The sequence below is a fragment of the Glarea lozoyensis genome (genome assembly GCF_000409485.1).
Source record: "Glarea lozoyensis ATCC 20868 chromosome Unknown GLAREA15, whole genome shotgun sequence".
Lineage (NCBI taxonomy): Eukaryota > Fungi > Ascomycota > Leotiomycetes > Helotiales > Helotiaceae > Glarea > Glarea lozoyensis.
The window spans coordinates 103,208-122,569 of NW_007360989.1; the positions used below are offsets into that span (position 1 = coordinate 103,208).

At 44.0% G+C, this 19,362-nt stretch overlaps 8 protein-coding genes across 8 annotated transcripts; all 8 read right to left on the minus strand.

Moving 5' to 3' along the window:
* Positions 1 to 2,319: 2,319 nt before the first annotated feature.
* Positions 2,320 to 3,600, minus strand: GLAREA_05846 (uncharacterized protein; the record flags this gene model as incomplete). Its single annotated transcript, XM_008081260.1, has 2 exons — positions 2,320 to 3,472; positions 3,524 to 3,600. 2 exons carry the CDS (start codon positions 3,598 to 3,600, stop codon positions 2,320 to 2,322), a joined length of 1,230 nt encoding a protein of 409 aa, XP_008079451.1.
* Positions 3,601 to 5,199: 1,599 nt separating this feature from the next.
* On the minus strand, positions 5,200 to 5,850 carry GLAREA_05847 (uncharacterized protein; the record flags this gene model as incomplete). The annotated part of the gene is made up of 1 exon (XM_008081261.1): positions 5,200 to 5,850. One exon carries the CDS (start codon positions 5,848 to 5,850, stop codon positions 5,200 to 5,202), a length of 651 nt encoding a protein of 216 aa, XP_008079452.1.
* Positions 5,851 to 6,984: 1,134 nt separating this feature from the next.
* GLAREA_05848 (uncharacterized protein) lies at positions 6,985 to 7,491 on the minus strand (the record flags this gene model as incomplete). The annotated part of the gene is made up of 1 exon (XM_008081262.1): positions 6,985 to 7,491. The coding sequence occupies one exon, from the start codon at positions 7,489 to 7,491 to the stop codon at positions 6,985 to 6,987; it is 507 nt and encodes a 168-aa protein (XP_008079453.1).
* A 1,170-nt stretch (positions 7,492 to 8,661) lies between these two features.
* Positions 8,662 to 9,195, minus strand: GLAREA_05849 (uncharacterized protein; the record flags this gene model as incomplete). The annotated part of the gene is made up of 1 exon (XM_008081263.1): positions 8,662 to 9,195. The coding sequence occupies one exon, from the start codon at positions 9,193 to 9,195 to the stop codon at positions 8,662 to 8,664; it is 534 nt and encodes a 177-aa protein (XP_008079454.1).
* A 2,131-nt stretch (positions 9,196 to 11,326) lies between these two features.
* Positions 11,327 to 12,147, minus strand: GLAREA_05850 (uncharacterized protein; the record flags this gene model as incomplete). Its single annotated transcript, XM_008081264.1, has 2 exons — positions 11,327 to 12,048; positions 12,111 to 12,147. 2 exons carry the CDS (start codon positions 12,145 to 12,147, stop codon positions 11,327 to 11,329), a joined length of 759 nt encoding a protein of 252 aa, XP_008079455.1.
* A 947-nt stretch (positions 12,148 to 13,094) lies between these two features.
* Positions 13,095 to 14,581, minus strand: GLAREA_05851 (uncharacterized protein; the record flags this gene model as incomplete). Its single annotated transcript, XM_008081265.1, has 3 exons — positions 13,095 to 13,651; positions 13,702 to 13,872; positions 14,320 to 14,581. The coding sequence occupies 3 exons, from the start codon at positions 14,579 to 14,581 to the stop codon at positions 13,095 to 13,097; spliced, it is 990 nt and encodes a 329-aa protein (XP_008079456.1).
* Positions 14,582 to 14,803: 222 nt separating this feature from the next.
* GLAREA_05852 (uncharacterized protein) lies at positions 14,804 to 17,226 on the minus strand (the record flags this gene model as incomplete). The annotated part of the gene is made up of 12 exons (XM_008081266.1): positions 14,804 to 14,961; positions 15,009 to 15,117; positions 15,165 to 15,258; positions 15,307 to 15,538; positions 15,585 to 15,718; positions 15,767 to 15,972; positions 16,094 to 16,226; positions 16,310 to 16,513; positions 16,569 to 16,699; positions 16,747 to 16,991; positions 17,051 to 17,123; positions 17,176 to 17,226. The coding sequence occupies 12 exons, from the start codon at positions 17,224 to 17,226 to the stop codon at positions 14,804 to 14,806; spliced, it is 1,770 nt and encodes a 589-aa protein (XP_008079457.1).
* A 1,437-nt stretch (positions 17,227 to 18,663) lies between these two features.
* Positions 18,664 to 18,906, minus strand: GLAREA_05853 (uncharacterized protein; the record flags this gene model as incomplete). Its single annotated transcript, XM_008081267.1, has 1 exon — positions 18,664 to 18,906. The coding sequence occupies one exon, from the start codon at positions 18,904 to 18,906 to the stop codon at positions 18,664 to 18,666; it is 243 nt and encodes an 80-aa protein (XP_008079458.1).
* Between the last annotated feature and the right edge of the window lie 456 nt (positions 18,907 to 19,362).

The following is a 19,362-nucleotide window of genomic DNA, read 5'->3' on the forward strand; positions in this document are numbered from 1 at the left end:
TGCTCAGAGTGCACATGAAAGGTTGTTTTGCATATCGGTGACGGACATCTGTACAACGCGAGATATAGCCATGATGGCCCCAGGGAGTTTCCTTAAGAGCGCAATTGTTGTCTCCGAGGTCTTGGCTGGAGATGATGTGGTTGGTGGCTGTTGTCTGTCAATGTCAGGCATCAATGGGCGAGATGAGCTCAGATTTCCCGTTGAGCGGGCCGAGCAGGACTGTGACAACGAACGCAGAAGCGTGGCATGCTTAGAAGGTAGCTTCAGCTGACGAAAGGGACCAGCTGTACAAGGGAATACCTAGATGTTGGAGCGGTGTCGAGGCCGTAAAGGTTGGTGCACCTTCCGCGAAAACCAGTTATCCATGACTTTGGATAATTGGGTTGCGCTGGGCACCGACACACTCTGCCCAACCGGTTGGTCGACTCCTGCATAGCTACCCCATTTGCCATTGGAGGCCCACACTAGCTGGGCGCTGATGTATTCGAGAATTGTCGAATGACAACAAGAGGCCGTGATATAAACATTGATATAGGGGGTGAGGAGCATATGTACAGGGGAAGCGAGAGATGTCGTTGAGAGAAGGAGGAAAGTCATGCGAGAAACTCGGTGTGACATGTTGATGCCTGGATAGTGAGGCTCTCATACGAGAGTATTAGCTAACCAGGCCCACTTTTCCAGTACAGCGACTGCTTCGTATGCTGCAAGAGCTTCATAAACTTCAACAGAAACTCAAGGCTCTAAGACCATCACATCTGCCGGAAACAAACCAGCAGGCTGTATGCGGCTACAAGTGGTCCTAATCCGTTTGCAATTCTGCCAGTTGAGAAGCACACCGGTGTTAGCCTCACAGAACCAACGTCAAAGCATAATTCAGAGGACAACGTAAACTTTCCTCAACTTTCGCGCGTTTATTTTCTGCACACAGATTGCGCCAGCACACAAGAACACATGGAAGCTCCTTGTTCGCGACTATAGTGCTCTTCCCTATCCAAGCGCGTTCTTCCACTGCTACTATCGTGCGACATCAATGGTGCAAGAACTTGGGAAGTTCAGACCACGTAAAACACCTGTTTGGGCCTCTACTGTTGATGCACAATGCCACAATCATTGCTAGCCAACAACAAGAAGATGTCACACCTAAGAAGATTAATATTATTATGCGCCAAGTCAAGCACTACTCGTGCTTCCCAAGCGCTAGATGCCGTAGAGCGAAGTCGATATTCGTTTACAGGTTCCCATCATCTCACCCGAGGTGCACGATACAGGCAATTGCCCCGAGAGATATCACCTCAAATCTCACTTAGATTTGGAATGAAAGTTGGTCTATAGTTACAATACTATAGCCACCTGGACTACCTGTATTACGGACTCGGGCGTAGTCCTTTCACCCGCTGCTCGATCCCAACCACCCCCCCTCTTCATCTCCAGATACCAAGAAGATAGTTGATGGGTACACATTTATCAGTCGGGCGTATCTGCTCAAGTAGTATGCGGCTAGGAACCAGCTTCATACCAGTTTATTAATGTTTGCTTGCGGGGAAGTGCAGGTACGGAGACGGAAACTGGCATCATTGCACCACTATTACGCCCAGCTTGGGTCTGTCTAACCATTCTGTACGTTGGACACCAGTAAAACGATGATGTTACGAGGTTTTTTCTTCTTCCTGCTAGTCCTAACAATTGCATGTATGTCGATGCTGCCCTCAGAGTAAGGAATATCTCCTGAGTACAGCTTTTCATAGTCGTCATCGTTATGACATGCAAATCGAACGCGGACAACTATGGTTCAACATCCAAAGAATCCGTGATTCATTGGCCAATATCACGTCGTTTCAATCTGTTCACAGAAAGTAACGTCACTCAGTTTGACGTTGACCGGATTTATAAACACTACGAATGCTTCGCTCCTATCATCGGATTGACTTAGACCTTAATTTCTTCATCAATCAATTCAAACACCACTTTGGCTCGTCTTAGCGGATAATTAATTCTTATGGCAATCTTACAAGATTCAAAATACCTCAAATTTCACCAAATAACTTATCAGTCCCCTCCCTGCATTACGACTGACAAGGTGGCTATGTGGTCAATTTTCTTTTTTGTGGTACAAGCTCAGAAAGGCATTCTTCATTGACATCATATAGATTTAATTTATCCAGCCTTCTCCGTCCCATTCCCATTGCAGATTCAATATATAATTGATTTTGGACCGGGCGAAACCCCCTCGTCCATCGATTAGACCATCCGGCGAGGCTGAACTGACAGAAGAAAAACATTTCAAAGAGAGAAAGTGCAATGTCTGTGCTGATACGCTTCCTAAGGATTGAAAGGCTGGAAAATAATACTATCGATCCGATCGACAGAAGCTGGTCCATTACCAAACAAGAATTCAAACTTGATCGTGGCCGTCTTCACCCCAGTCGCGGGCGTCCAAATCACATCATTTACATTATAGTACCCAGCACCTTTATCGGCAGCATCAATCGTATAGACAGCCTGATCATTGATCATCACTCCGATAAAACCGGCGTTCACATTATCAAAAAATGTGTAGAATTGAAGATAGTAAGCCGTGCCCGGTACGACGGTAAGCTTCTTGCTGATCAATCTCGCGCTCACGCCCAACGGTGCATTCTGTGGAGGTGGCTTGAATGCAACTTGAAAGGCCTTGCTACCAATATACGCGCTGCCGGTACTGATGCTGACTGTTGCTGCTGAATCTGGGTTCTGGGTGGTCCAGGAACCAAGACCACATTCGAACTCTCCATCAGGTAGAATGCCAACTGGTGGGTTCGCATTACACGTTGCAGACAAAGCAGCAAACACCACATCATCAACTTTAGCCACACTCTGCGATGGACTAAACAGAAACTCGAACTTCGGAGTTGCAGTTGTCTCGGTCGCATTCGCAGTCCAGGCAAGCTGATTGAAATGCCAATGGCCCATCCCATAATCATTCGGATCGATCGTTCGATACGGGATATCATTGATCATCACACCTGTGAACCCAGAACTTCCAAACTCAAACCACGTCGCGAACGTGAGTTTATAAGTCTTACCCGGGCTCACCGGAGCAGCTGGTCCGATGATCCTCGCACTCACACCAAACTCAGTGACCACCGATGGCGGGGTGAAATCAACTTCAAAAGCCTTCTGGTTCGTGAACCCCGGCGAGGAAACCTTCACGGAAGCAGCGGCATCTGGAATCTGCGTCGTCCACGGCGGAATCCCGCACTCGAAATCTCCGTATATGAGACCGGCGGTGGGAGTGGAACATGCTGCGGTAGTCGTGCACGTTGGTCCGCATTTACAGGCCGAGATATAGCGGGCTGCTGAGGTGCCGCATGCTGCTGTTGCGCGGGCAGGGAAGTTTGTTGCTGTCACTCCGCCGCTGGTGATCGTTGCGCAAAACGCAGCAGCTTGGGATACGGCTGTGGGTGTTGGGCAGGGGAAGAGTGCTCTGTAGCAGCTAGATATGAAGAGTTAGTTTTTGTGAAACGGGATGTGGTTCAGGACCTACTTGTCTGCAGAGCACACAGTAGCCGCCTTACTTCCCCCGATGAAAATCCCAACAACGGCTATGAGTTTTATATACATATTGCGAAATCTCAGTTATCCTTCACTCCAATTTCACTTCAAACTTAACTCATACCCCAAACCAAAATCAGCAAACCCATCCCCTTATACCCCCTCCCTCGGCCCAACCCCTCCCATCTTACCTGCCCGTCGGCCCTTCCACCGTCACGTCTCCCGATTGTTTATCAATAAAATACCGTGTGGCTGCAGCTTTCGTGTAACGCTTATCCTTAAAGTAGAAGTTATTTTTCAGCCGCTCGACTGGGAGCCAATTGTGAGGCGAGGTTGGAGAGGGTTGTGTAACGTGGGGTCGTTGTACATGAGAGTATTGCTTGCGTGCAGATATAAAAGAGTGGAGTGGAGAGGGCTGAATACGAGGAGGGTGCCTGGCGGGAGGAGCCGTTAGGGATGGGTTGAGGGGGGGTTTGTGGGGTGAGGCCGCGGGGATGTGAGAGGTGAGGAAATGGAGTGGTGTTTTGTGAGGGCATGATGGAGTTTGTTGAGGATGCGAGGTTTATATTTTTGTTGTAAGCTAAAAACATTAAGAGATGATATCTGGCAAAGGAAGCAAATGCAGTGTGCAGTATCCCATCTCTGACGTTTGTTCATTTCATTCCAATATCTCAGAGCTTTAAATAGCTATGACCGTGGGACATTACATGAAAAATATAACTTAAGTGTCGAAACACGAAGAGCGCTGGGCTGATCAACGCGAGACTCTGGCGTGAGGATGCTTTTTCATCGCTCGGTTGTGGTTTATGCTAAGAAATGGGGGTCTTGGAAAGGGTTTACCATTTCGTAATTCTTTGTATTCTGTACAGAATGGCTCTGATTGTTTGCACATTTGACGAAAGGAGTATGCAATGATGAAAGTCAGTGTTAGAAGTCGCTTGTATAAACATAGGCGTTGACACGTGAAATAATGCGAACATTACATAACAAAGGAAAGTCATGCTTTCTTCGCTTGCTCATTCGCGCAAACTTTTGATATACTTGGAATTCTACCAAAAGGAAGGGGGACAAAGGCGCTGCTGAAAGATTCCAGAAATCTCAGTGCAGTGAGAAATCATTATTTTGTGTCTTCATCTAATCTTTTGATTAAAACTATAGGACAGCCGCTTCGCATTATTAAAGTGAGCTTTATCTAGGACAGAGGTTACATTTGTGGTTATTGACGGTGGCACAGAGATTAAAGAGAGCGGTTTTATTGTGGAGAAAAGGGCATATTTTTATTGTGTATACTAAGTTAACGGCCAAACTCCAAGTGATAATGACGGGATAACGGTAATGACAGTGTAGATATGATCCTCCGAGCGCCAAAATGAAAATCGCTGTAGTGATAGTGTGGGATAATTCCCCGACCGCCCACACAAAACCCATTCGCTGTAATGACAGTGTAGATATGATCCTCCTAACGTCCCATATGTAGATGCCTTTTGCGGCAATGTCCAAATCAAATGAACTCCCCCTTGCTGATCGTAACCCTGTTCGCAGAACTCCCAAACATCCTAAAGTTCGCAGAGACTTATTACCAAATATTTTCTGTTTAACTTCAAAGATGATTTTCCAAACGGCTCATCCTGATTAGATGGGCCCGTAGGCGTATGTATGGTGCAGGACTTACAGCGGTGCAACACCATATACTGATGGCAAAGGTTCACCACGACCAGCACTAATCCAGCCTTCACTCACGTTCTGGTCGAACTCAAGCAATTCGGCTGCTCTTGCAAGAGTATAACCAGTCGTATTTGGTGGTCGACGAAGTGCAATTTGGACATGTCTGTTCGCATGCTGGCCAAGGCTTTTGCGTAGGTTCAAGATAGTGTTGTCGTCTCCGTAAACAATGTAAACTCTAGCTAGATCGGAAGCGCCAATGCAAAAATTCGTGATGAAGACCCGATCCATCATATAGTCTCCATATAAGACCGCAAGAGTCCGGACACCTCGAGCACTCGCACCGAGACTTCGTGCTTCAGCAGGAGAAACAGGTTGAATTCTGTTGTTGTTGAAAGTCAGCTGAAACAAGTGGTAATTGCCGTCGAATACAAGGTTACAGCGAGATCCGAGGGAATCAGTGCATTGCAGACTGTCTGGTGAAGCTGGGTGAGTGTTTTGGGCCACCGTGGGGGCAGGCTGCGGCAGATGGCGAAACACAACTGTAGTCTGAAGTTGATTTTGTTGCTCGCAGACCTGGAGTCGGATGAGTCGCGAAGCTGAGCTGATGGTTGGGTAGACACCGTTTCCGTTTTGGAGGACAGCGTTGTTTGCCATGATGAGATCGCGGATGGAATATGATTCAAATTCCTGGTTCAAGATACAGGTTCTTGAAAGGACGTAAGCAAACATCTTTGTATGACCTAAAAGCAAGCAAGAGCATTTGGGACGATAAAAACATGTTACTCCTTGTGATAAGAAAAATAAAAACCACTGACTTCGCTTAAGCCCCTGACTATAAAATAACCACTCCAAACACTTCACAACACTTCCAGAACATGCGTCTTTGATGATGCGAAAGGCTTTGTCGATGAAAGTTTTGTTGTTGATAATCTTGAGGGTTCGTGTCAAGACGTGATTTTGGGACGAGGGGTAGGCATAAATAAGAAGTGGCCCACTTTTTGTTAACGACACACTGCCCTGGCGAAAATCATCCTTAGTTCACGGTACCTGATTAGTTAGGCGACTTAGAATTCTTTCATTAACCTTTCTAGGAACTGTAATCTATATTCTCTTTGTATCAAATGTGCTTAATGACTTGAATGTGATTGAGTCTGATTAAGACAGGTTTATCGTTTTTACTCAACTGTAGCACACAAGCTGAGAGAAGAAGTGTACAGCAATTATAAAGAGGTAATTTCGCACTGTCTCTACTGTATTACCAGAAGCCAAAAGAAATTCTCCATAAATAAAGGGTAGATACAAGTTATTGGCTGCCTGAACCCAGGACTGTCCAAACAAAAAGAAATGCGTTACCTAAAGTCCTCATCACCGTTCCCAAAGCTCAAATGCCCATTAATTCCAAATTCTAATAAGATCTTTATATTGCTCAAGAACTATAACTGTCCATTACCACCTAGCTTCAAATTCAAAACGACCCACTAACTTGTGAGGACATTTTCTCTTCCTAAACTTCAACTCGAAAGTAATTCATCATGAAAACTCATCCCAAATTGGCCCTTGATTGGGTACAACACCAGTGACTTTTGGGATAGTTGCGCGACCGACACTATGGGCGTTTTGGACAAGAATTTTCGACAGATCCTCTACATCCTTGATTCTGCATTCGTCTAAACGTGAATTAGGATCGCTTGGTGTTGGCTTTTGAAGTGTTGTAGAGGCATGATAGTAGATAAATGGGCCATTTTTATTCTTCGAGAGATTCTGATGGAAATCTAAAGCATTCTTCTCTCATGCGTATATGATATACACCTCCTTCAAGTCAGCGCAAGTTTTTAAGATTTTCGCCCATGACTTCTCATTGCCAGAAAAGTCATAATAGAGGAGTGCAATTATGCCGACTCCAGTCAACCTCTTGCCAAACGCCTCTGCTATTTTATCATCAACAGTCGCGCATCGATGAGAATCGAAGTAATTCAAAAGAATCATATCTTTCGATCCATCGAAGTGAAGAATATCTGGCAAACCCAGAAAATTGTGACCTTCAATTTTGTCTGGTACAGCATTCGACAATCTCTCCACTTCCGCCTTTATGTCTTTACTGAGGCTTTTTAGGACTGTGAGGTCTTTCAGAGTAAGTCGAGTAAATATCAGCTTTCCATCAACAGCTAGATCAATGAAAGTGACATCAATGATGTTAGACCACGGTAGAAACTTTTCATAGACCTTGTCACGCAATTCTGGTAGTAGTGTCATGAATGGAATGGATTCGATCTCTGGAGGCGGTGGAACAGACATTCTAGTGGTCAGGTCTTGAATTTGTGAGGTACTAAAGAAGCTTCGTCGTAAATCTGATGATGATACGACAGCGAAATTTGATGCGGAAGCTTTATAAATCTTGAAGGTCAAGAAACCAAAAAAGAAAAAGCAGACGTAACTTTCTGTATGTTTTATAGAATGGTGCTCGATTACGCCGCTGACTGTAAACTAAATTCTAGTCACATGTACATATTACTTCCGGAAAGTTTGCTTTGATAAAGTGGAGGTCTTTACTGATATTGAAGGTTTGTTGGTGTTAGTCTCGAGAACTCGTGTCATATGTGAGCGAGTAGTAAATTTATGATGAAAATGACATGTTCCTTCTCCCAGTAATATAATCAGACCATTCATCTTTGTTCTTCCTTTTACAGCAGTCACTTTGTTAGGTCACTCTGCACGTTCTTTGTCAATAAGTTGGGGCTGTCATATGCTCGTGGTTGAATCACGCAGGATTGAGCCATCTAGCTTTGAGAGAGCCAGGCCAAAACCAAGAGTATCTTCGTGAAGTCAAGTATAGCACAGAAATTTCAGAAATGTTTACTTAGTAAATAAACGAGAATGTATTACTAATCTGCCAGACTGAGGGCAAATTGCTATGCCGAGAGAGTTGAGACAAATTCCCGGTCATTCATCCAAGAACGTGTCTACTTCAAATCCAATCGAAATTCCTGGTTACTTTCTACCTCATTGTCCCTGAGCGCCAAATATCCATGACTGTCGGAAGAAATCATTTATCTTGCTCAATGTCCACCAATATTTATCATCCAAATAAGCAGAATAATCTGCCATTGCAGTCCGCAAGAATCCAGAACAGTTGAGATGTATAGATCGGCTGCACCTTTTAGACGTCAATATCAAAGCAGTCCATGGTTGATATAAAAAGGCCGGCCGTCTGTGTTTAACCCCGATAACTTTTGGACCACTTGCGCGACCGACACTCTGCGCATGTTGGTGTAAATTTTCGGATAAAGTGTCTAGAAAAGTCTTCATCTCTGCAGTAAAAGGGCAAAATATGGCGGGTGTTGAAATTGGAAGTGGGTCGGGGGCTTCGTAGTAAATGAAAGGACCCTTCTCGCAGAGGAATCGACTCTCTCGATTTTGCGAGAATTTTTGGATGAACTCTCTAGCGTGATAATATGGGTAAAAAACTTAAAGCGCTTTTAAATTAGCGCAACTCTTTATTATGCGCATCCAGATCCTCTGATTTTTGAGGAAAGGAAATTTTCGGATCACAAGAGTTGAGGCTCCACGCAGATAGTCGCTAAGGCCGTCGGCTATTCCTTGCGGGATATTCGAGGGAAAATAGACTGGGTCCTCGTCGGGAAGATCAAGGTCGCGGCAGTCAACTAGAACTATATCTTTCCTAGGATTGAAGTGAAAGATATTAGACCCGCTTTGAGAATTGATCCTTCGCAGTCTGTTCGGTCCTGGCTTCATGACTGCGACTATCTGAGCTTTGATGTCCCTAGTGACCTGCTTTAGACTCAAGGTGTCTGTCATGTCCTCTAGTCGCGTGATGGCTGGTTTTGCGACACATGTCAAGGTAGCAAAATTAACCTCGAAGAGGTTTGATCTTGGTTTGATGTATCCAATGATTTCGTCTCGCATTTCTTGTGGCATGTTCGTGAAGGTTGTTTTCGGGACGGTTGGGGACACCACTTCTGGGTTTGGCGTAGGAGACATTCTGGTTTTAGTGGGCGGACCTCGAGTTTCGAGATTGTTATAGAACGCGAGAAGAATCTGCTGCTTGCGAGGGATCAGCAAAGTCCAGCAGCAAAGAGAGTTCTTAGAATTTGGAAAGTGAACCCACCAAAAAATGCAATTTTCTGGTTTGGAAACTGCCCTCGGTTAAGCCCCTGAGGAGTTAGTAGCCACCCAAAACACTTGACAACACGTCTAGAAGATGTGCTTTGATGACACGAAAAGCTTTGCTGATGAAAGAGGATTGTGGTGTTTATGTTAAGGGTTCGTGTCAATGTGCACATAAAACAATGAGGGGTAAACAGGGCAGACACTGGCACTGCCTGCACAAAAATTACACTAGCTAGTTTTTCTTTTTGGTCATTCACACCAACTGCCCTGTTAGGCGACTTATAATTCTGAAATTTTACTAAAATTAGAACTGAGATCTATTACTGTTCGTATGACATGCGCTTGAGGCTTCGAATTTTGATTGTAACCCTTGTGGGAACGGTGGCATCGTCTAAGCTTGCTTGAATCGCAAAGAGATGACACATCTTCAATCGCCGATAAATTCTTGTACAGACTGACTGTTGACATGTCTGCTTGCTAATGGCAGCATCCAGCCTTGTCGTGACTCTTCAAAAGATTTCTTTGGAGCGAATGTGGTAACATTCATATATTTGGGGACTGTTACGCTCGATACTACACCAAATATCCTACACGACAAGAGGAAAGGCGATATGGACGTGTCAATATTTCTCGAGAGGTATGAACGTACTGTGTGTTTAAAGTCTAACAGTTAACGCGCGAAACCTTTAGACAAGCCCACGCTGTATTTGAATATGTAGAGTGCCAAGTCGACCTCAAGTTTCTAGTCCACCAACATTTTCTCCGATGAAATGTGCTTTGAGAAGCAAATAGTAGCTTTTGATATCGTGATAGCTACAAATTGAAGTTATTTCCCAGTATAGTTGAGAGTTTGTGCTGTAACACAAAACACATCACGAGCACCTCGCAAGACTCTCAGCATCCGCCCATACTTTTGTTTTTTGTGGATTATTTTATAACACAAGATAAGCTTCGAGACACGCTCGCAAGCTATGATTGTATGCACATCTAGTGAATTAATAAACAACTCAAACAACTTAAACAAATCATAAGTTGCGTAAGTTGAGTTGAGTTCTGTTTAAGTTATAGACCCCCTTGAGTTGAGTTGAGTTACGACTCACGTAACTTATAATTAATTTGAGTTATTTAAGTTATATACCTTATAACCTAGGCTATTTCTACTAAGGTGAAAGATAAAGAATAAAAGATAAAGATATACTTTCTCGCTTAACCTCTCACCCCTTATTTATTTACTATATAATACCTAATTAAATAACCTTTAATTTAATAGCTAAGAACTTAATAGTTAGTTATCTTCTAGCTCTTCCCCTATAATAGGTCTAAAGATATAGGGGTTATCCTCGCTGACTCTAGTAGCTAGAGTCTCGGATAACTTTCTTAATATCTCTTAACGTTATTATAATATAATAATAAAGGTAGAAAGGATTATTAAGGAGGCGAAGCGGCGCCCCCCCCCCCTCCTTTCTAAGTAAGGGTGGCGAAGTAGGGTCGGGCCGTAGGATCCGGGTCCTCCGATTAGCTATAGTATCACGTGTGTAGTATAACTTAACAACTCAAGATAATTATAATTTGTTTAAGTTAAGTTGAGTTAAGTTTAAGTTACTATATATTATCTTGAGTTAAGTTTGAGTTAGACCCGCAACTCAACTCAACTCAACTCACTTAATACACTGTACAAATCAAAATAAAGTAGACTTCACTAAGATCTCAGATTATTTTCCATATTTGCCCAACTTGTGTATGTTATATTATTAGCAGGTCAAAATGTCCTTCGAGACTTTAGTGACACTGGTGAATGATCATAACTCTTTATACCAAAAAGATACTACTACCAGACTCAATACAGCGAGAATCTATCCCGATCAAGTTCCAGACATCTTATTCCTCAACTTTGCATTACCCACATGAGCTGATTATGGACATGAAGTTCGAGAGTACAACTAACTCCATTATGAGCCGAAATCCATGGCATTCAACTCCCTGAGCTAACAACACCCTATTTCTAGACTCTACTCTTCAAGACACCAAAGACTTCTGGAATAGTTTGAAGCCCATGAGATTGAGCAGCCTGTACGAGTGTTCTGTGGAAGGTTGTTACTAGAGCAGCAAATGGATAATCGACGCGAAGGTAGTTTTGATCGACGAATCCATGTCGAGAAGGGCTTAGGTGAAATCTCCGCATTTCCTGATCGTTTCCCCAGCCAAAATAGAATCTCTTTATCCCTGAGAAATTCTCCAAAAGGTGCAACCTGTGTCTTAATGTCTGCTGTAGAGGGGCTGCTGAGTTTATTTGGATGTTGCTGGCGTGAGCAAAAAGGGTGCTGAGTGAGCCACCCACAGCAGAGTTGCTGATTGCATGAGCGAGGGGGTTGCCGGTGCGATTTCTAATTGGACCCAACCGGATCATGTCAACGTCTCCCTCGAATGTCACTGGGAAATCTCCTTGAGCATTAGATTCAGTCAGACTATGACTCTTTCTGGCTAGAATCCTATCGGTAAACGATCTTGCCTCGTGGTCCACTGCCCATAAAATAATACGTCTCTTTGCAACACGTGCTATCCGAATAGTGCTAACTCCGTTCACGAGTACAACCTCAATATCGACATCAATCAGCTCCGATGCCGGAATGATACATTCGAATATCATTAATCGTAGTTCCGTCGGTAAAGTTGGAAACAATTTGAACTCAGTGAGAGGTGTTGAAGTATTCTCACTGCCGATAGCTAAATTTTGAAATTGTGTTAGAAACAGCCCTAAAACTTTAGAAGTGATGGATAATGCTTACTTGATGGTAAGTTGACTGAAATGCCGGCGGTTACCATTGTAAGAACGACGTGCTGTGAGCCTTTTGTGCTGCGATATCTGTCTAATGATGGAGAATTTACAGACGCGTCGGCCGACTTATATACGTTATTGGTATCATGTGCAAACATTCTAGGCACAACTCTGGGAGACGAAGTACAACAGAACCAGATAAAGCTTTGTAGACTACTATTTTCTTAGTTAAATTTCCTAAGACTGCAGAGGTGACTACAAAATTTCCGCGACAGTTTTCATTAGATGTTCTTTAATATCACAAGAGTCTTTGTTAACGTCCACAAAAAATCACATGGTCTGTTTTGTGTCTGTAGTTGGTTAAGGGCGTACGAATCATGTAGTTTTGACTATTGGACGGGAACTGGCATTACGGGGTGGGTGGGCTTTTGTGGAAACAACATTGAGCAACAAGTTCTAGGGTGAAGGATGACAAAGCAATTGTCATAGGAGGTGTTAGAGATTGCAAATTTAACAGTCTCCTAGCGTGAAATCCATTGAAAAAGTAGTTGTGCAAGTCATTGTTGACGTAAAACATCAATTTCTGAAAGAATGTTTGTATTGGATTTTTCTTTATTTGTTTCTACCAAGCAACTAGACTCTTAACACAAGTAGGTCAAAACAATTTTAATTATGCAAGACTGTTTCTGTCAGAATTGATTTACTCCAAACCAGGGTATTGACTCAATTTTCGCTTTCGGTAGCCGTGCCATTCAATTCTCGAACTTTACATCGGCCTAATTTAAAAACTGAAATAAACAGATATTATAAATCCTAACATTCCGAAACGTCATCCTCGAAAGCATACTGCTCAAATCCTAAACTGTCGAACAAACACGAAATATTCTAGGCATAACTTTGAGCTTCTTCTCTCGCACTCCAGTTTCGAGTGCTTTGCCGAAAGAAGTCAATTCGGGGTTATATGGGAACTCGGTAAGTGTATACGCCTGATTCCTTAATAATATTGAATCTGTGAGCCTGCTGGAAGAAGTCCGACTTCATTTCGAAGAAGGCATAGATGAAAATGTTTGACATCTTCGCCAGAACAAACGAAAATCACGTCGAGGTGCTCGCACAAACTCAACAGGTCTGCTAGTAGACTTTCTTTTTTAATGGCCGTGTCTTGATCAACGATGACTTTTCGGGCCGCGTCAAACACCCTCTCAACATCTTTACTGATAATGCTTAGTGTGTTCGCTGGAAGGGTTCCGGTGAGGCGGAACCAGAAGGTATCCTTGCTGCCGTTGAAGAAATGATCGGCAGGACTCTCAATAGATGCAACCAAGGTGTCTTTGCCAGGATCGTTTTGGGTTTTGTGGGAAGGATTAGGCTTCTCCATTCTAGCCAATTTGACCAAGTCATAGCCCTTATCCGCTTCGACCTTGAAGTTCACTGTAATCAACTCGGAGTCCCTAACGATGTGTTCAAACACCTTGTCCCGCGGTGGTAGTGGGGGAGCTGCGGAAACACTAAGGTCAGAACTGGCAGTTTGCGAAGTCCCGCTATTGGCACCTGCAGAGAAAATCTCATGTTAGCCCGTGCATATGAAGTAGAAGCTATACTGGCTTGTGTAAAATTTGGCAAAAGATCCTTACCCATAGCGCTAAGTAAACTGCTAGTTGTCATGTGTAAAAACGGACGGTCCACCCTTGACTTGTGAAATATATCTGTGACTCGAGATTTAGCAACACAATCGCTATGCTTATTGAAAACAACGAATTTCAAAGAGGTGTCTGATCTAGTTTAGCATACTTCATTACACTTATGAAACGAAAAATCAAATGTCTTACCTTTGCTAAACTCAAGACACTGTTGGGTTACGCTTTTTATTGTGTAGATTTGATTGTGTAGATGATGTCAGGAACCTTATTGATATCTTGTCCAGCCGTAAATTAAGATCAAGGTAATGCAAAAATAAAACTTCTTCAAGTGGCGCCAATTGAATACAACAGGAGAAACAGTTCAAAAGTTTCAGGCATCTATATATAGCCATTATTGACTTGCGCGTCGATACATGACTGGCCTTAAAAGAGAAGCAATTCATAAATCTGGTGATTGACCGGGACAAAGATGACCCATATCTCATCTTAGGATGTCAACTGTTAGTCTAACATATTTAGTTGAATCATTCAATTCCAACAAACACAAGGGACTCGAGTTTCAAGACTTCGCTTTTGGACCTGCCATTCCGCTGTTAGCTGTGCGCTCTACTGCAGCTGCGTGATCAAAACCGCCATGTCCTCCAACCGGTGCGCTAGTGTGTGGATCAATAGCCTTATTTGGTTTTAATATAATCGCATTAGGATCGCGCTTAAAACTATCGACGAATCTTCGAGTCCATGGCTCTTTCGTCTCATATGTATCCGCGAAATGAGGACTGTCGCTATTCGAATATCCGGTGCCGCTAACCGCGGACTTTTCCTCGTCGTATTTCTCAGCCATCGCGCAAGACTCCAATAGTGCATATAGACTACTGTGACAGTTAAACGACAGTAGCGAGCAGGGAAAGTCGCAGGTACTGGCTTTCGTGAAATCCCCCACAGTAAAGAGCAAAAAAACGTTTCTGCAAAGAAGAGCGTTGAACACGAAGATCGATGTGAACGAGCTGATTCATATCTGAGAATTTTGCTACCCAAGTAATTCCCCAATACCCAGATTCTACGCTCATTGTTCGCCACGATCAGCTCTTTGTTGAGTATATTTGACTATGTACGGCTTTGGATCATCGAAGCTATGATATACGCCTAGAGCATGGTCATCCACTTCACACAGAGGGAACCGGTACTCTGGTTGACCTTCGGTGCTCTTGACAATAACGTAGACTACGTTTTATTAGCGATATGACAGCTTCAAATGGGAATTTGCTTACTTCGTCTCTTGATTGCCCTTGTTGGCGCTACAGAATTGCCTCCGGGATCGTTAGGGCGAGTTGTGTTAGCCAAGGGATCGTTATCGAATGCGATTGGTTCTAGGTCAAGCTATAACACATAAGTATGATTCGAGTAACGTTTCCACTAAGACTCACGTAGAGAATTTTCACTTTTGAGTCGAAGGGCAATGAACTAGTGACTACGCTCGTCGAACTTTCTCCATATATGCTACTATAGGTAACCACATATCTAGGCAGGTCAGAGATAGTCGTTCCCTGTAGGGTTTGCAGTACCTACGATAAAGACTTTCCAGTCAAGTCGTGACCAGGAACATAAAAAATACCCGGAACAGGATGTACGACGGTCGATCCTGGATTTAGAGGCTTGAAGCCAAGCATCTCCAGCACTTCTCCTTTTTTCGGTCCAATGTAAACGGCTTCAAGGTCCTTATCTAAAAGTGTGACGCGACGTATGTGTCCATCTGCCACGTGGGCTGGTGATACAGGGATGCGACTATTCCATTGGCGGACTGACAATTAGTGGTATATTCATCAAGTTGGCCAGCTGCAACTTACTGTTATCCTCGAGATTTTGGATCACCAGCCGCGCCGGCGCTAATTTATAATTAACGGCTTGATTCGCCAACTCCACCCAGTATCGGTGTTGTAGCTTCGCAGCAAAAGTGTCTACATAGAGCGATTGATGAGACCTGGGGGTATGAGTAGTGTCAACGACAATCGTAGGCTGAGAACGTTACCTGATCTCTGTCAACCCAGTCAATTTCTGTATACCATCGAGATTGATCGCGCCAATAGCCATTGGAGACCAATTATCTTGGATATATGATTTATTCGGATCGTTTGTGGTGGGTGTAGGTTCTGGAATGGCCTGCGTCCGACGCGTGGGTATATTGGTGACCACGTTGATCAGTACATCTCTGGCTGTAATAGTATCACTTCGCAACTGCACAAGTAAGTGGTCCATCAAAAAGAGTGGATTTAAGATGTTCTCACAGAACCGATGTCTTGCTGTAGCTGATTCAAGTTGAAGAGATATAATTCTAGGGCTTTGATCAATAACGAACCAGAGCACTCTCGTAAGTAAACATACCCCAATTTGTGCCTTCTAGAAATAGTTTTCGCGCATACAAGCCTCTTGTTACGATGATGCTATTACTGTGGTTAGTTGGGTCGTTACAACCGGTCTGCCACATACGCCTATGCAAGGATCAGTATACTTTCAGCGGCACGGTATTCCCGAAATTACCTTATGAGTGATGATTTGCCAATGAATACCTAACAAATAGAGGTCTAATGTCTGCTGTGAGGCGACGACATCCTCTTTTTCGAGCAAGGTTCTCAAGCTCGATAAACCCTCCGTCAGTTTTTCAAGTAGTGCCCGTAACTTACCAGGAAGCGCTCGCTCTCCGATGAGATCCGTGAACTTCGTGTCGTCATCCATGAACGTGATCCTCAACTCCACCTGGTGGTTTGAAAACCATTCCCTACAGTCAATGAGTCACATGTCATGATTGCAGGTATGGTAAGTTGGTAACTTACGCAGCATCGCGAATTTGTCCAAACACTTTGTCACTAATGAATGTGGCATATTGATTAGAAATACTCGTAATTGTCTCATGCACTCCGGCTTTGATGGCATTTATGATGTCCGTTTCGATCGTTGTGACAGCCTACTGGTCAGCGCGGGAGAGCAATTCTGGCATATGGAGGTGTTTACATTCTTGATAGAGTCCTCTAAAGACTTCTTGACCGACTCCAGTTCTGCTTGCAATTTCTTTTCAAGATCCTTGACAGTCCCTAAAACACTTTCGATATGTTTCTCCTGTCCATTCAATTTCACAAGTATAGGCTTCGAGAGCTCATCCGCAGAGAGGTGATGTGGCTCCTGATCAACTGCTGGCGCGGCGTTGTCTGAACTGAAGATTCCATCAAGGGCGGGAACTAACGTGTCAATGATGGGCCCTTTGTATTGTAAGTCTCAACTCATTTATTGCTAGCAAACTTGGAGTGATATCACGTACCGACACTTGGCACTGCATGTGCAATTATTCCAGCGATTGGAGCTAGCGCCTTCACAATGGGAGAGTGTGATACCTGAAAGTCTTCAGTTAAACGTGTCAAACCAAAGCAATCATCTGTTACTCACCACGTCTTTAATTGCTCCGATCGCACTGCTGACAAAATCTAAGAAGCCCATGATGTCGAGTCTGATGAATATGTTGTATCTCGATGAGGAGATGTAAAAGAACATTATAAGATGGGTTTTGACCCTAGCACTGATCGCAACACCCAAAATCACGCAATTCCATGGTAATCTTCTGCATGCTGCACCAGGTATCATTGGAACTATTCACTAGAACATTCAATATTTTGGTCTCCGTTGAAATCAGCGTGGAGTTGCAGGATGCATGTGGGAAAATATCGAATTCCCACAGCATCGGAGCATCCAGAGCCTAGACTTCTCGCATGCAGATATTTCATCCAGTCATAGAGCACATTTGCTAGATTCTAATGCATCGTGAAAAACATTCAAAAGCTCTACGCTCTGGGCGACTGAAGTAGTGTTCCAAAGTGGTCATTTTTGCAGGATCGACGTGCAGTATTGAGCTGTTAATATCTTGTGGCGAGCTGAAATGTAACGCACTATGCCAAGACGTCAGTCCGATTGGCCATCCTCACATAACTCAATAATGTATTCTATCCACTTTGAGCGGCCAATACCTTAACAAAGATCAAGGGATTTATGGGGCAAAACCAGATTAAAAGTCTGAGGAAAACGAGTCTCGACGAGAGGCGTTTCTCGCCAGACCCTCCCCGAGGATTGATGGTATACTTTCTACCCAATAAATTGCCTTCCAATTAGGTTTGTCTAGACCTGGACTGAGGATCTCCTTCGTCGTCCCAATCAGGCCCATGTGAGAAGACATTATTGAGTTATGTGAGTACCCCCGGGAACACACTTCCACGCTACGTCTTTGCCGTTTTCGAATGAAAGATTGATTATTCGCAGCTGAAAGCGGACAAACCTCATGCGTACAAAAATAGAACGATCAACTGTCCACATTCGTTCGGACTGGGGGTGGCATGACAGACTGCAAATAACAAAGCTCAGGGATCGAGGGATTTCAGTAGATTTCCGCAAAGCGAGCATTCATCAACTACATCTCTGGCTTCCAACAATCCTCTCATAACAATGTCAGCACGAACTCTTGGTCTCGTTTTTGGAGGGATCAACAAGTTAGGGCCATTAGCTTGGAAGATATGGCTGGAATTTCGAGAGTCAACGACTCAAATACCTTTCTCTCAAGTCGAAGCGAGAGAGAATTCCGAAGTCATTGGAGAGCTCGGCACCGAACTTCAAAATTTTGACATCAAATCTGAATTGGGTCGATTGCACAATTTGGGGAAGGCTTGCTTCTCTAGTACGACTGGTATTTTCGGCCATCAGTATGAGTACAGCGTACTCCTAGATCTTGGCGATCCTCACAAAGCTCTTAATGATCCGATGTTGATGGTTTTGTACATAACTAAGATTCCTGGATTTTGTGGCGTGCTTCTGCCCACTCATAAAGATAACAAACGCTTCCGGGACAACAGTTTATCGGATCAGGACTATGAGCAATTGCGAAACTCGTTAACCTCGAACCTCAACGACAAAATAGCACTGGCCCAACTTGCTCTGGAGGGCAAAATGCCACCTATCGATACCATTATCTTCCTCGGTAACGACTGCGTTAAGGTCGTCGAAGCAGTCATGGATGGAACACGTTTGTATGTCCGTCTGGAAACCACGCGGAAGCACACATTTCGTGATGGTTGGTCTCGACACGAATTCCGACTGGTCCCCGGAAGTGACAAGGTAGAGTTTGTCAACCATGGTGAAGGACGATCCAAGGTGCCACTTCGAGATAGTATGAATAACTCTTTCGCGGCGTTGATGTGGGGTGCCAGCGGAGTACTCGGTGCACGACACTATCTTCGATTCAAGACTCTTCATCCCATAAATGAGGACCTGGCGAACTTCGTTTGTGATACAGACGGGTCGTTTGCTCGTGACCTCGGTTCCTGGAATGATGTAAAGCTCATGGCGGTCGTTAAGCTGGTCACTTGTCTTGGGTCAACTTTCGGTCCTCTCAACCTCTGGCTGGTCACACATTTCCACAAGCTGCAAGATAATGCGACAGACGCTGCTAAAGCAGCACTTGAAAGAGCGAAGACATGGTCTCAGCTCTCTACAAGACCCAAAAATATTGGTTCTGGTTTGACAGCTGAGAATCTTAAGCTTTACGAAGCAAGCTGGCCAAACCACAACTCCGTGGAAGCTATCGCTGAT